General features: G+C 40.7%; 1 protein-coding gene across 1 annotated transcript; it reads left to right on the forward strand.

Annotated features, from left to right (window-relative positions):
• The first annotated feature begins 368 nt into the window (after positions 1-368).
• Positions 369-17,001, forward strand: cnnm1 (cyclin and CBS domain divalent metal cation transport mediator 1). Its single transcript, XM_032553623.1, has 10 exons — positions 369-1,873; positions 8,456-8,599; positions 10,944-11,084; positions 11,192-11,361; positions 11,468-11,567; positions 12,828-12,973; positions 13,470-13,713; positions 14,552-14,656; positions 16,323-16,418; positions 16,779-17,001. The coding sequence occupies exons 1-10, from the start codon at positions 445-447 to the stop codon at positions 16,862-16,864; spliced, it is 2,661 nt and encodes an 886-aa protein (XP_032409514.1). The 5' UTR covers positions 369-444; the 3' UTR covers positions 16,865-17,001.
• Positions 17,002-17,263: the final 262 nt, after the last annotated feature.

The following is a 17,263-nucleotide window of genomic DNA, read 5'->3' on the forward strand; positions in this document are numbered from 1 at the left end:
TCAAATCTAAACCAGGAGAAATACTGCCATCTAGTGGTTGCAGCATGGGTAGTTTACAGTGTAAGAGCATTTTTAAATACACATACTTTGTTGCTGCAACATTTTTTATTTTTTTGTCTTTGCATTCTAGCTTAAAATTCTGCGCCAATTTTTTTTTTTTTTTTTTTTTTCGGCAGCCCAGCCCAGTTTCAGGCTAAGTGCTGAATCGCGTTCATTATTTATGTCAGGGCTTCTCCCTTTCTATTTTTGGAAAAGCGGCAGAAAGCAAGTCGAGCATACGTCAGAATTGGTCATTTTTATTTCAGCTTCCAACTCCCTCCCCTCTCTGAACCCCCCGCCCCCCCCCCCTTTCTGTCTCCCTCTGCAACATACCAGCTGCTCCATCCAGCCCATCCGCACACCACGTGACCTACTTCTCCCACGTCCTTCAGTTCATTCAGCACCATGGCTGTGGATGCTGCGGATGCTCTCTGCTGCATCCTGCATCCGCGCCGGCTGTCCCTCATCTTTCTCACCGTGATCCTCTCTTTTCTGCCAGCCCCGGCTGTGGCGCTGCTTGGCGTTCGCCCCGAAGACACTCAGAGCGGGGATGTGTCCGTGCAGGACGGGATTTTGAGGGCGACCGAGGGGGCTCGCTTCATGCTGAGGGTTTACTACTCCGAGCATCCTAACAGCGCGAACATCAGCGGGAGACCTGACGCCGCACCTGCAGCTCCGTGGATCGCCTTCATAGAGGAGCCGAGCGGCGGTAGCAAGGATGTGGAGAGGGGACTCCGCTCCAAGGGAGACCCGTGTGAGGAGGAGAGCTCCCGGAGCTCCGACATAGAACTGCTGGGCTCCTTCAGGTCCACCTCAAGTCACAACTCTGTTCTGCTTGAGTTGCTGGCCAAAGACTTGCGCAAAGATGAGGTGATCAAATACTACTCCATGTGTGCGTTTGACGGAGTGAAATGGAAGCACTTCAGGACGAAAGACTTCTGGCTGGCTGTGGTGGAGAGACCTCCAGAGCCAGATGCTTGGCTCCAAGCGGGGGTCTCTGTGCTTTTATTAGCGCTATCTGCCCTGTGCAGCGGGCTGAACATCAGCATGCTGGCTCTTGACCCCGTGGAGCTGCGGGTCCTGCAGAACAGCGGCACAGAAAAGGAGCAGAAATACGCACGGAAAATAGAATCCGTGCGTAAACATGGGAACTACATCCTCTGCACTGTGGTGCTGGGCAACGTCCTCACAAATACGTGTTTTGTGGTGTGGATGTGCCAGATTTTAGGAATGACCGCACTATCGACTACCTCCTGCACTTTGGGGATCTTCTTTATCGGAGAAATATTACCCCACTCCGTTGCGTCCAGGCACAGCCTCGCCATCGCCTCCAAGACTCTTTGCGCCACCCGTTTGCTGATGCTAATTTTCTTCCCCATTGCATACCCAGTGTCCAAGATCCTGGACATCATGCTGCACCAGGAAATCAGCAGCTTTTACACCAGGGAGAAGCTGGTGGCCATGCTGCGCGTCACGGATCCATATCATGATCTGGTCAAGGAGGAGCTGAACATCATCCAGGGAGCCCTGGAGCTGAGGACCAAAACCGTGGAGGATGTCTTGACCCCTCTGACAGACTGCTACATGCTATCATCAGACGCGGTCCTGGACTTTTGCACCATGTCCGACGTGATGCAGAGCGGCTTCACCCGAATTCCGGTCTATGAGAACGACAGGTCCAACATTGTGGACATCCTTTTCGTGAAAGACTTGGCCTTTGTGGATCCGGACGATTGCACTCCCTTGAAAACAATCACGCAGTTCTACAAGCATCCCATGCACTGCGTCTTCAGTGACACCAAGCTGGATGTGATGCTGGAGGAATTCAAGAGAGGTAACCCAACTTTAAACCCAGAAAGAGGTCTTGTCTGTGGAAATATTCTGCAAACCTCCCTCTGTGTCTTGTGTTTTCACATGTCCAGAACTTGCGTGACTTATGACTGAGAAATCAGTGTTAAGTGCATGAGGCGCCACATGGTTTGGAGCAGCAGGGAGACATTCTGCCACCTAGGAGTTAAATGTGCTTTGAAGTGACATGCAGTTAAAAACTACATTTTCCCCACAGAAGTAAATGTATACATCAGTTCATTGGTTTAAAGTGGATCTGCCAGAAAAAACGCTTTGATCCCCAGAACACTGAGAACCATATGTGAAATGTGAGAATGTGGATATGGTTCAGCCAGAGGTTAGAAAATACTAAGAACCATAATGGAGTTGTCTTAAGAATTTGATGAGAGATATAAGTCATTTTCTCAAAACAACCCTCTGAAACACATCTTGCTGCTTTCCTCATTTTTGTTGTCCTCTTTTCACAATAATAAAAGCTCCACTCATCTACGATGGTATGTAAAGAGTATCCCCCCCCCCAAATTTGTTTCTGCTTTCACTTAATTTTTTATAATCATCAAACAAATGTTAATATCAGACAAAAATAGCCTTAGTAAACCTTAAGCCTTAGCCTTAAAAAGACAAGCTCTTTTTAATGAACAGTCAAAATTAATGATTCAACAATAAGAAAGAAACTGGACAAAAACAATTTCCACAAGATACTTGCAATGGCCAAAACCAGTGCTGACCAAAATGAATCATTTCACCATTTGCCAAAAATAAACTGGATGATCCACAAGACTTTTGGGAAAATATTTGGTGGAATAAGAGGACAGAAGTGGAACTTTTTGCTAATTACATTTGCCATTGCAAGTGGTGCAAATCAGAGATAGTATCTTATATATATATATATATATAAAAACATCATTGCTTTGCTAAAGTCAAACATGATGGAAGTAGTGTGATGGTTTAGGGCTGTTTGTCTGATCAGAACCCAGATGTCTTACCACATGAAAAATAAATCCTATAAGAACATACAGAAGGAGAATCTCCAACCATCAGTATGTTATCTGAAGCCCAAGTTCTTTTTTGTCTATTTCTTGGAGTGCCTTAGGCAATGTTTGGACATAAATCTGATTGAGATGTACCTGCATGACTATATACAGGTCATTCATGCTCCAAAAACCTCCAATGTGGCTGAGTTAAAACAATTCTACAAAGACATGTGAAGCAAAATTCCTTCCCAGTCATATAATAGACTCACTGATAGACAATAGACAACCTAAATGCTTGATGGCAGATGTTGCCTCAACGGTGGTACAACTGATTATATTTTCTCAAAGATCCAATTTAGGTTTCCACAGCTTTCTTTTGTATAAAATTGAAACTATAACTTTCAAACTGGACTTTGTTTTGACTCACATTTCCTTTGTATGGTAGTAACATGTACTGATTTGAAACATTTGCCTGCAACTAAAGCAAACAGAAACACATTTTCAACAGTCCAAAACAAGTTTACTAAAATGTAAACTTCACTGTCCTATAATTTCAATGTATTTCTGTGACTCAGATCCATTGCCCAAAAAAATATAAATGCTGACTGATAGTGACACGCTGCCTCTGACAGTGATAGCATCTGTTCACTTTGAAGCAAACATGTTGTAGGACTCCAGTCAGTCTTGAAAATAACATTGAGCATTTAGAATCAGCGCTTAAGAGAAAACAGTTCATGCTGCTCCACTTTCAGCATCAAATCAAATTTAGATGATGAGAAGCTACCGGCACAACTGTTATATAAAGATTACAATTTGGAAGCGCATTGCAAAATTATTGATGCCCTTTGAACTTTGCAGACACTAACTCCAATATATTTCATTGGGATTTTATGTGAAAGATAAACACAGGGTAGATAATAATGATGAAGTAGAAAATAAAGTGCTACTTGGTTCTAAAAAAATTCCATTAAAAATCTGAAAACATGGAGCATGCCTGGATTTTTTGCCCCCTGTTCTGTGAAAGGGTTTACGTATTTGTTGGATAACATAAACAGCCTAATGGAGACCAAGGAACACACCAGGCAGGCCAGGGGCAAAGGTATGGAGAAGTTTGAGCTTTGAACGTCTCACAAAGCGTTGCTTAATCAGTCATCTGAAAATGGAAAAAGTATAACTACAAACCTACCTGGCTGTCCCCAAAGCTGACAGGCAGGTCTGGAAAAGCATTACTGAAAAAGTCCATGGTATCTCTGGGCAAGATGTTACCAAAATTGAATCTTTTGGTCGAAAAGCATAATCTACTAGGCTGCTATGTTATAGGTAAATGCATACAAGTCAAAGTTGAGAATCTGTCTTTGCAGTACAGTTAAATTTGAAGCTATAATTGCAGCAAACTGTAGTGATTCTACAAAGTATTGATTGATGGGAGCTAAGTACATGTTCATTCTACACGTTAGCTTTTTATTTGGAAGCTAGAAAACCATGCATGTTACTTCCTGCATAGTGACGCACTATTTTGTGTTGGTCTGTCTGTCACATAAAACCCAAATGATATGCAATAAAGTTTGTGGTTGTACTTTGAAAAAAGTTCAAACGATATGAGACCATTTGCCTTACACTTCAAGTCTGTTTTAGTTTAACAGAGTTCAACATTTTGATTGATGACACCATCCAGTTTTGACAGTTTGTCACTTAGAAGGGCAAGAGGTCAGCTCAAAATTTATATGATGACCCATTGGTTGACATATGACCTGTGAGGATTCAAGTTGTGTAAATGTCAGAGTTATGGAAGGCAAAGTCCAGATTCACCTTTATATGCCTATAATATGCTTAAATTTCAACCCACTGTGCTTTTAAAATCCTCATGAAAAATTCAGCTGCAATCTCTTGCTCTTCTTCTCTCCAGCTTCTCTCTGTTCTTTCAAGGATTAACACTTCCTGCTGTTCAGGAAGCTTGGCTGGAAGCCGTAAGGGTGTCTCGCTGAGCAGGGGTCAGGGTGTTGCTTCGAGCAGAGAATGAAAATGTCATCAGCAATTTAAAAAAGCATAAGTGAGAACAGCATGAATAAATGTCTGGAGAAACATTAACCTTTTTTGTTGTTTCCTCTCAGATTCACAGGTTAAGCACTGCGTCCACTAGGTGTGTTCAATTTCAGTCTCAGCATCATGTTGAAATCTTTTGTACATTAAATTGTTACAAAAATATTTTGGCTACATTCATAAAAAATGGCACCTAAACTTAGAAACTTTGCAAGTAAGATAGCTGTTTTGTTTAAGATAGATTTCTGTTTAAATTTGTCAATGCAAATAAACTTGCCTTGCCATGGTTATGGTGTTTACATTAAACACTGCAGCTATTTCAAATGTAAACAAGTCTTGATGGTTAGGATGCATCATCAGGCCAATCATGTGTAAATTATATAATTCTCTATAGAAAGACAAGAAAACGCATGACTCTGAAAGATTCAAAGTATATTTTGATGCAGATCAGCATTGCGTCTACTGCTGATAGTTTGTTGCCACCAGAACTTCAAAACTTTAGCAATGCCATCATGAGACAAGGACGATTTTTATATCCAAGAGGGTGTGTTTGGTTGTTCCTCAGAAAACAACAACTCTCCATTTTCTCTGATAAACGTTACAGTTTGAGATTGGATAACTTTTGATGCTGAATGTAAGTGAATGCAATTGAGTTAGCTGTACCAGTCCTGAATAATAGTTTATGCAATGTGTCTGTAACAGTTAAATTAACTTTAAACGATTTTGACTTTTATGTCAGATGTTCGCAATTTTAAACAAATCTACATAATGTAAACTTAAGCTGAACTCAGTTCAAGAACCAACATTCAACAGATGACATATTAAGGCATTTTACAAACATGTTCAATTCATATCCTAACTACTTTAAAAGAAACTAGACTTCTGCTGACGAAACCTTGAACCAGGTGAAGTGTGGGTTAGTTACCATAGTAGGTGCCATAGAATTGCGCAAAAATCCATGAGGGACGACGGAGTCCCTGCTCGAAATTCCGTGAAAGAGGTGTACGGAGCCTCGTGCTGGAAGCCCGTTGAAAGGCTGTTTACATCGTTTTAAACTGCGTGATTGTGAGCGTGAGTGGGAATAAAAATACCAATAGGTATTCCGTTCCATATAACACAGTAGGAGTGTAACTGGTAAACCTTTTATGGATGCAAAAGCAAAAACCCCCCACTTGATGACTTTGTGTTTCTGTGTTTGTTATGATGTAAAGCACTTTAAAATGCCTTGCTGCTGAAATGTGCTATACAAATAAAATTCGATTTGATTTTGGGGAAATGATTCATGTGACCCTAAAGGACCCATTAGTGACCCCAACAGCCCAGTTAGGGGGATTGCTTCCACTAAAACTTGGCCTGACACTGATTACACAGAAAAGGCTTGTGGATTAGGGGTGAAACACCGTGCAATTTATATGGAAACTATTTCAGTTCGAATTCAGGTTAGATTAGTCAATAAATTCATCTCAATCAAAAAGTCATCTTCAGATTGAGTTACATACAATATACAGTCAATACCTATTAAATTCAGAGTTAATGACAATAGATTAAAAGAGATTTCTCTAAGTCCAAAATATTGCATCAGATAACTCAGTTTCCAGCAGTTCTTCAAAATTATAGTGTTCTTTTGGAATAAGCATTTTCCATTTAAAAGTTTAAAATAGTAAAAAAAAATGTTTAAGGGGGCAAAAAGCAACAAAACATAAATGTATGATTTAAATACAAAGGTATTCATAAGAGTAAAAGACACTGGATTCCAAAACCTGTTAGCAAGAAGGATTCCCACAAAAAATATATATTAACCAACTAAAGTAAACAGCAAATTAAGATAAGTGAAAACAACTGTAAAAATAATTCCTGAAAAGGATATTGGATTAAAAGTTTATTGAATATACAGGCATTTTACATTTTAGTTGAGATGCACAAATGTATTTCTAAACAAAAAATATCTGAAACATGATCATTTTACACATATCAGTGTTTTTTATATATATATATTTTATATTTCTATTGATAAGCCATCAGTGCATGAATCATCATTAGATTTTATTTACTTTCGGTTGAACTTTTTCTGTGGTATTGCTGTTATTTTTATAAGGACAATGTTCATGCATGAGTGATTTTAATACATAAAACAACTGAAACTCCGTTAGACCAAATACAACTTGGAGATATACAAAATTTAGTTTTAACTACATTTTTTTCTGCAAGTTGTTGTATTTGCACATCCGTAAACCTTTTGAAGCATCTCCTTCTCTTCATAGGTGTTATTTTGCAGAAAATTTATCAAAAAAAAGCACAACCTAAAAGAACAGATGATTTACAAAAATAGTCTGCAGGAGTCTGGGAAACTGCTGGAGCAGAAAGCATTTGTGAAAAGAACATTTACGGAGGACCCAGTTTCACCCCAGGCATGTGTGTCTGCGTGGGTGAGCATGCCGAGTGTGTGTCGCTCTGCAAGAGTATTATGTAACACGTGAATGATGTAATGCAGTTCCTGGGAACATCAGCTGCTGAGAACAAACCCTCCTCTGCATCACCTGTGCTCTTCAGACACACTGACCTGAGTGCTGAGAGCAGCCTTGCTGTCTCAGCTAATCTCACACAGCCACAGTCTGATGTGTGAAGATGGCTGCTTGTCAGTCAACTTGATTTTTTTTTTCTCTTGTTGGACTGGATTAAAGCATTCATTTTATCCTCTGGCAGCGATTCCCTAAATCAGCCTGTCTCCTGCAGTTTCAGCTTCTAAGTATGGCTGGAGACTATTTCATAAAATCTGTGTCCAAATAACACAGATTTACAACATTGAGTTGTAAATTTGGTTAGGTAACATTACCAAGTTACCAAGCTTGGTACCAAGGCAGTTACTAAGCTGCTTTTTCTTTTTTTTTTTTAAAGTTTGAATATCTGCATTGAAGCAGCAGCATATTAAAAAAAAAATAAAAAAAAAAACATAAAAAATTGTTGCCTCTTTGACATTTGTCCTGATTTTTTCTCCTTGTGATGTTCAAAGGTTGTGGCAACATTGAGTTCTTGTCACATTCGGTTTGCAGATGCAGGGATGCTGCAGGCTAGTTGTGTCACTGTGTCTCGCAGGCTTGTTGTGAGTGGGGGTTTGGAGTAGGAGGTTTGCTCATGAGTGCACACAGCACCCATGCATTGTGCTCACAGAGGTGACAGCAGCAAAGGCAGTTAATTTGACAGATGCAGGCATCATCAGTTGGATTGTGTAATCTCAGCGTTTTACATAAGGGGGTTGAGGTCTTACAAACTGCCAAAATGTCTCCGGACCGATCGCCTGTCCAGTCTGAGAACACGTAAGCCCTGGTGCTGAATTTATTTAAAATTCGACCTCTAAAGTAGATCCCTTCTTACATGTTCTTGTTGTCTCGACAGTCTGTGTTGATTTTCATCTTGACCAGTTAGAGGCTGTTGACTGAGAGCTATTTTTAATCCAGTGACGTTGCCTCCCCAGCCCCATTGCATGAGCAGTTTTCAGCTCAGCTTCACTTTTTAAAGTGAAGCTGTTCTTTGTTTTTTTTTTTTGACAAATGCAGGGAAGTCTCACCTGGCCGTGGTGCAGCGGGTGAACAGCGAAGGCGAGGGGGACCCTTTCTACGAAGTGATGGGCATTGTAACGCTGGAGGATGTGATCGAAGAAATCATCAAGTCTGAGATTGTGGATGAGACAGACCTGTACAGTATGTAGAAAATCACTTTCAGATTCACAGCTACTACAATGTTTAGTGCAGTTTTATTGTTCCCACTTATATGAAAAATATTCCCCCTCACGTCTTTATTAGATACACTTCACTAGTAAGGGGCTGAACCAAGTTTGCCTTAAAACTTAGTGACATTAGATTCAACAAGGTGGCAAAATACTTTAAGTTTCTGGTCTATGTTGGCAAGACAGCATGTTGCAGCTGCTGCAGATTTATCTGCACGCCTGTGATGCCAATTTCCGACTCCACCAAGTCCTGAATACACTATTAGATTGAAATCTGGTAACTGTGGAAGCCATCAGAGGAAAGAGGACTCGTCTGGCTCACAAAGCCAAATCAAAATGACAGCTGTATGACGAGGTGTATCATCTTGCTAAAAATATCAGAAGATGAGGTCACGAAGAAATGGACAAGGTCAGCAACAATATTCAGGCAGGTTGTGGTGTCTAGATAAAGTTCTGGTGATGCCATCAGATAATTGCAGAGGAAACAGACACTCATTGACCTTTCTTAGACAGGAGTGGAACATGGGTTGCTCTTCATCTGCTGTATCCCGTTTACTTCAAGTTGTATGAACATTAAGGAAAAAAAGTGTTTTGCACACCTTGGTTGTAGTTACTGTTGCAACCTTTTCATCTCAAACCAGTCTGTCTATTCTCCTAAAACTGACAGCTCAAAATGTTTTGTCCACACAACTGCTGCTAACTGGCAACTTTCTTTTTTCAAACCATTATTTGAAAATCAAAACGAGGGTTGTGTGTAAAACTCTCAGTAGAGCAGCAGTTGCTGAAATACTCAGACCAGCCCATCTGGCATATACAACTGTGCCATATTTATCTCTTGGACTGTAAGGACACTTGGTGGGGACCCAGAAATTCAACCACACACAGGAGTTTGGAAAGGAAAAAACAAGTTTAATTAAATTTTCAGATACTGGTTGCAGACCAGGATGTGGTCGTCAAACACAGCACTGAGAAGAGAGGGGAGAAGGCTGGTGATGCACTGATAACGGAGGGGTAACTTAGAAATGTTCAGCTTAACTGACCTGTAGTGCAGTGGACGGGTGGAGCAGAGAAACCAGGAAGAACAGGCTGCTGTGGAACCAATGAAATACTCCACAAGGAGATCCAACAGGCAACAGCCAGGGACTAAGACGATAATCAGGCAGAGGTCATACATGGGAGGGCAGAGAGAGCAAACTTAGCTTGTGGGGCAGGCAATACTCGGTGGTCATGAGGCAAAGCTTGGGTCAGGGTCCAGAAATCCAGAACAGTTGGGATCCGTGAAGGGCTTGGCAGGGGGGGTGTCAATCCGTGGACAGAAAAGGGTCGAAGAAACACTGAAGGCTTGGAAGGAAACGCTGGATCTCTACTGGCTCATGGCTGTTGATAATCTGGCAAGGAGGCAGCGGCTGAGAGGTGTCTAAGTAGGGCGGGGACCAGGTGGAACAGGTAAGCAATCAGCAGGCGTGGCAGGTGAACTGAATGAGTGTTTAAGCACAGCATGGACAGGACAGAACATGAATCGTGACATGGACACCTTTTCTTCCCCGTTCTAATGCTCAATTCAAGCTTTAGCAATTGTCATCACCATATCTATATTGTCCAAATTCACCAACTTAGCCATGTGATTGGCTACGTTGCTGCTTCCTTAAGCAAGTCGTTGACTGGTGTACAAAATAAAGTGGTCAGTGAGTATATCTTTCTGTTTTGTAAAAGTGGCTGTCCAAGATAGATTATATTTACAAACGTATCTTGAAGCTCCTGAAGATCACTGAGTTCAGATGTTACAATCACTTTTGTGACTACAGGTTTATACAATACATCATGTAGGAACGCAGACTGCTTTCATTGGCATTCATGAAACAATGGGTCACTCTCAGAGGTTCATTAAATTCAAGCTCATGATATTTTCATGATGGGACCCTCCACTTCTCCACAGCCCCTAAATTTGCTAATCAAATTATTGATTCCATCCCCTCCTGCCTGAGTTTTCCTGCTCCTTTCTGATACATAATTAATTAGTGCAAGTAAATGACCCCAGCTCAGTGATAAGCCCCATAATCCGCTCATTTTTAATTGGCTGGAAAAGCTCTTGACAGTGAGGCCTTTAAATGCCAAACACACTCCAATTCATATCTAATCCAGGCTTCACTGATGCTTCTACAGCCGAAGCACCAAAAAACTCCTGCTTTTAGAAGCAACGTATGTAAATGTTATACCGTTTTTCTTGCAGTGCTTTGTGTAAGTACTCATGCCTCTTGATAAATCTGCAACATAGGCTGTGTTCTTCTTAAAACATGCTACTAATTTTTGATTCGTAGCTGACAATCGGACCAAGAGACGAGTGTCCCACCATGAGAGAAAGCAACAGGATTTCTCTATCTTCAAGCTAGGAGAAAATGAGCTAAAAGTGAAGATTTCTCCCCAGCTGCTGCTTGCCACACACCGTTTCTTAGCTACAGGTAATATTTAACACAGCAAGAAAAGAAGAGATGCTTAAAACCAAGTATTTGTCTCTTGTTTTCGTGTGGTTCTCACACATGTGTGGTTGTCTGAATTTGCTTTGTAGAAGTGGAGCCGTTCAGGTTGTGTCACCTGTCGGACAAGATCCTGCTGCGCCTCATCAAACACCCGAGTGTCGTGCAGGACCTGAAGTTTGACCCCAAGAACAAACACGCTCCTCAACACTATCTTTATCAGAGAAACAAACCAGTTGACTACTTCATCCTCATTCTGCAGGTGACGTTCACTTCCCCGCTATCACAGCTAGCTGACTAATGTGAACCATCACCACATGAAAACGAACTGCTTTGGCCTAATCTATATACATGTATTATTGATGCAGGGACGGGTGGAGGTGGAGATCGGAAAGGAAGCTCTTCGGTTTGAAAATGGAGCCTTTTCCTACTATGGCATGCCAGCGCTTATCCCACCACTGCCAACTGGTAAGTAACATGTTCCAGTGAACCTGCTGCCACAGTGATAATAAAAGCAGCAGAAAGCAGACTTTGGCAAAAGACTGCAGCAAAAGCAGAGGATGTTTTTCCTGTCTTAATGCCACCCAGCGTCTGTCAGGCTGCAGAAGCTGCAGCAGAAGCCGTGGGAAGAAAGTAATTAAGGGAAGTGTTTTTAGAGAATTTCCCAGTGGAAGGACATGACCTGCAGAAGATTATATGAAATCCAGCTAAGACTCCGAAGCAAGCAGAAATCCCGCCGTACAGACGCTCTCCCTCTGATCTCTTGTGGAGGTTTTGAGCTCATTTTAAATGTCTGATCCTCAAGTTGTGGCTAATACTATTTGTAATCTTCTACTAAATATTAAAAAGTCCTATTTTAGGAGATTATGCGTTAAAAACTTCTCACTTAAGCACATGCTGGTGGATAATATCCAGAGACGCATCTTCAGTTTTTCTTGTGTTTGCTTGACTGACTCATTTCCTTGAAATGAACTTGACAAAATGTTTCCAATGACTAGGATGCATAGCTGCTGACTAAATTCAAAAATTGTGTATCCTTAAAGATCACAAACTGATGCATTCTGTTTCAATCAAATATATATTTCTGGGACCAGAATTAAGAGGAGACAACCTTCCCTTATCTTAAGCTGTCTAGAATTGGGTTAAAGCTAAGAAAACATTCTGGTAGCATGGCAGACACCATAGGCAAAATAGACAGATGCAGAAATATTTCAGCAGGATTTAAAAGCTTAAAAACAAATGAACCTCAGTCATTTCTTCAGGAATTCCAGAATCTGTCTGCCAAGAGATATGGAGGAGGAGATAAATCATAATCGGGCAGGTAGCGTCAACAATGCAATCTGAAATAGAAATCTACAAAATGATAGTAGCAGTATCATTTTGTGGGAGTGTTTTTCCTTAAAGTATGGAAATGTGCTTTGGAAGGATGAATATGTTGAGAGTTTCAGTATTTTTGGTAGACAGAGACTGGCAGTTTCAGTGCTCTCAAAGATACTGACAAATACCAAGAGAAGGGTCTAGGTATTATTTGAATTGAAATATGAATATATATTTCTAAATTATTTTAAAATTTTCATTTCATTGCCCTGCGATGGACTGGCGATCTGTCTAGGGTGTACGCTGCCAAGGACAATCAATGGATGGATCGGAGTTGCTCGTGCATAACCTCAGGTCAGAGCATGAAAACAAGACACAGTTTATATGTATATCTTCTGCATTTCTTTGCAGTCCACAGATACAGCTCTCGAAGCAGCGGCCTGAACCAGTCGGACTTGTTACTGAGCGGGGGCAGCTTGGGGCAGCTCACACCGGGCGGAGGGGCCTATTTACCAGACTACTCAGTGCGGCAACTCACAGACCTGCAGATCATCAAGGTTCGAGAGCTTTAAGCAAAACACAGAAACACAAGAAAATAAACACTATTACTATTCACTAAAGTAAACCTCACTTTTCCCTTCATTATATCCTCAATTAAATCTCTAATTTCCTGTACATTAAGGGTAATAACTTAGGATCATGAGCAAGAAACCACATTTTTAAGCTCCTCTGAATTTTGAATAATGTGCACTTCTTCCCTGCTGCAGAATTTGCCTTTGATACGTCCTAATCGTGGATTTTGACTTAACGCAGACATCCTGTCCCTCAGTCTTTCCTCCCCATAGCCTCTTACCCCTAATCACCAAGGATAATTGAGCTCCATTTCAAGCAGGACCATATTGGCTTCATGTGGCGGATATGCCCTCTCTTTTAACCCAATCTTCTTGTTCTGGAAATATGGTCCCGATTTCAGTCAATGGCTTGGCTTGAGAGTATGTAAAGGCAGCCATGCATGCAAACATAATGATAATAGTTGTTCTCTACATGGCACAGATCAGCAAGAACCATTACCAGAATGCAATGACAGCCACCCGGATGGACAGCACTCCTCAGACCCCCGATACTGTGGATCCTGACATTAAAGGGAGACCCCCAGGCCCAGAGGCTCGCTCAAACAGCATCGCTCTCCCACTCATGAGCACACACACTCGACTGGGGCTGGCGCGCTTTGCACACCTCCATCCATACGGTGGCCTTCACAGCACCTCCCAGCTCAACGAGAGAAACCGCATTGTTCGTGAGTTATCTCACCTGCTTACGTTGCAATAATTCAACTCAGACAAAAAAGGTAGGTAGTAAAGATATGGAGGTAATTAACTCCATAAAAGTGTACTGGAGTGATGTTAGTCCAGAAGTCATTACTTTTTCATATATTTTTAGACTAGGCAAGTGTATTCATACAGCCCTATTCATATTCAATTTAAAGTCTTAAAGGAAAATGGAGGAGCAAAGTGGAAAATTATTGCGCTACGAGCAAGAAATACACTAAAATAACAATACCACCATAAACCAGAAAGAAAAAGTACAAACAGTTGCGAAAAGACAAAAAAATATTAGTCTACATATGTTTTGGCTTTACAAAAAGCTGATTCCAATGTGATGGAATTGATTCCTAGTTTAGAAGAACAATTAGTTTCTACAAATCTTAGTTTGTTTTCAAGCTGGACATTTCTTTTGGAATTGTGGCCCAGATGATTTACTTTAGTCTCATTAGGCCAAGACACACTTACCCACAAGGATTTGGGATATTTTAGCAAGACCTGGATGTTTCCTCTGGGTGATGAAGGCACATCTCTTGCAACTGTATGACTTGGACATAAGATGCAACAGAGGTGACGACTGTCAAATGAAAAACATATATTCATATAATTCTTTCCACTTGTAGTATCTCTCTTTAATAGAAATTTTTGTCTCTGATCCTAAATCTTTTGCTCTTATATTTAATATTTCACTGGACTATATAAACGTACATTAAATGGTAAATGGTAGGTTCTTCACCTCCCTCTAGAAGCAGAGTCTAACGACCTGCAGGTTTACTGGCATCTCTTTTATTGAACTTTTTTCCCTCCAAACAGGCAGTAAATCTGATGGGCAGAGGAGTCCAAATGATACAGTGTTCCTTCGCATGGATGAGATTCCTTACATCCACGAAGACCGACCGGAAAGTTCTGCTGACAATGGTAAGCAGGCTGCTGACCCTTTGAGGCTGCTTTTCAAAATCTGTATGTATTAGTGGTTTATTTTGAAGCCCATGATTTTTAGGTTGAGTGAGGGGATAATAGCATTGTTTGAGCTTTATCTATGAAATGTCTCAGTCAGTGCAATTAAATACATGAAAAATGTACATTTAAGACCAGTTAGCACTAGGGCTGTTGTAAATTATTATTTTAGCAATCGAGTAATCTATCGATCATTCTGAAGATGACTCAAGTAATTCAATAAAAAGCTTTTTGATTAAATGAAATATTGGTAAATACTGCCTTAACAGATATCAACACTTACCCAAATACTCATATTTGTGCATTCCTACAATTACTTTTTTGTAGTTTATAAAATTAACTTGTAACAATAATAGCTCACTTTTTAAGTTAACCTGGACAACAATTATCCAAAAATCTCAAATTATATATTCAATGTAATAAAAAATCAGCAGGTTCACAAAAACACTTCTTAAAAATGTCACTACTACAGTTTATAGTTTATGAATTCATCTTAAGTCAATTTATTAGATAAACTCTCACTTTACCCAGCCATTTATTTGTGTCCATGTGTACAACTGGATTTGGCTCCTTTGTCACACAGAGAAAAACACACACCAACTATGTTCTGCCACGATGTGCTCCACCACCCATTTGTTGCGACCGGGATGGCAGGACATTTATTTTCCGGTTCACCCATAAAGCTACACTTATCTTACTCATCAGCTGCAGCTGCCCACTGTGTTCTGCATGTCTCTGCTCCACCTGTATGCATTCGGCCGCGCTCTTTAGCGCCGTTCGCTCTGAACCAGCCACTGGGCAGCAGCTCCAGAAGGTTATCTCTTACATGTATTGCACCAGTCATTTCAAGGATGTCTACTAGCCCCCCCAAAAAATATATAAAAACCCAGACAACATTGACATCAATCCATGAAATATCCCTGTCTTCCCCAGACTGAACTTGAAAATTGGACATCATGCTCCCTTTTCTGCACAGCAGCTGACTGCCCTCTATCTGCATTTGGGTCAAACACTAGACTGTTTTGTGACATCGATTAATCAATTATGAAACAAAACATAGAGCAAAAGTCAAATCACAAATTGTTGTTTTGTCTTGTTTAAATTGTTCACTTTGAAAATAAATAAGATAAAAAAATGTATTGACAATTATTTTAATATCAGACTTTTTAAGGGTCAACAATTTAGTATTAAATTAGTAGTCTACATAACTGGAATGTTGTTGGTGCGATTCCAGGTTTTTCTACCACGATTTTGGTGTACCTTTGAGCAAGAAACTCAAAAAAAAATTTGCAAACTGACCTGCAGATTTGTGACTGCATCTTAAAAAAAATAGTTGATTATCAGCATGGTTGAAATGGGGTACATAAGTTCAGATAACTTCTTCAGGGTCTGATACCATTTTTTAAAACTGTATTACAAGCTTCACCCTTGTGTTTTTATAAAGAATGTTTAACAACATTAGTGGAGCTACTTCCACTAATACATGGTACGTGTAATACATACTTGGTACGTGTAATACTCGTACCAAGTATTACACATCTACTGCTATAAGTTAAAGTCATTTTGAGCATTTTTCCCCATCTGTGTGAGATTTCATTAATGAAGAAATCTCTCATGTTTGTTACAGATGTGCCTACAGAGCCGTCCACCTCCCCCTTCATCAGCTCCCTGTCCCTGTCCAGCTCAGAGGAGAACATAGGAAAGAAGCTCCTGCGTAAACTGAGTGAGTGAGCGGTTTGTCGTGAGCTCCAGTGCCACAGCTCACCCACACACGCTGTCAGATGTGCCTGAACTTTTCTGTCAGCCACAGCAATAGTCCCGAGCGTCTCCTAGCAACAGATTACGTGTAGTGTCCCTGTAAAGCAGCCCACCACTTTCTGTCGAGCAGCTCCTCCAAATGCAGCTGTTCTTGCTGGCACAGATTTGTGACTCATTTTTTAAAATAATTTAGTCATTTTTGGCATCAGATGAGTTTTACGCCAGTTTGAGTCAGATACAAAATAGAATACTATGCTTAATCTCAGCTGTGGCATCTGGAGAATACATGTATGTCAACGGTTACCATGTTCTCCTCTGTTTCTAGGTAACAAGAGGAGGAAAAAGTCTCGAGAAGGAGAAAAGAGTTTGGAGGAGGAGGAGGGGTCAGAGCAGCCATCGGTAACAAGCTAGTCCAGCAAAATTAAGGAGGAGGGATAAATCATGCACACCCTTCCTCTTGTTATTCCCTGGACACCCTGTGTACCTAAAAGTTATTTGAACTTGTTCAACTCTTCTTCACCCACTTATAAATCCTCAGGACCCCTGGATACATTTGCCCTCTTTTTGCCTGAAAAAAAAAAAAGAACTTGATAGGACTTACTTTAACAACACATCTGACAAGTGAAATCTTTCAGCAGACTGCATGGGCTTCATTCAGTTTTATCCACTCTCTTGGTGCAAATCTTCTCCATGCTACCTTTTAATGGTGGGTATATTTACAGTGTTGAACAAAATACCTTACACTGAAATACCAAAACATCAAAGTATGAAACAGGGTTTACTTGAACAAACAAAAAAAGTGTTTGGTAA

This window comes from Xiphophorus hellerii, chromosome 22 (assembly GCF_003331165.1).
Source record: "Xiphophorus hellerii strain 12219 chromosome 22, Xiphophorus_hellerii-4.1, whole genome shotgun sequence".
NCBI classification, from domain to species: Eukaryota; Metazoa; Chordata; class Actinopteri; order Cyprinodontiformes; family Poeciliidae; genus Xiphophorus; species Xiphophorus hellerii.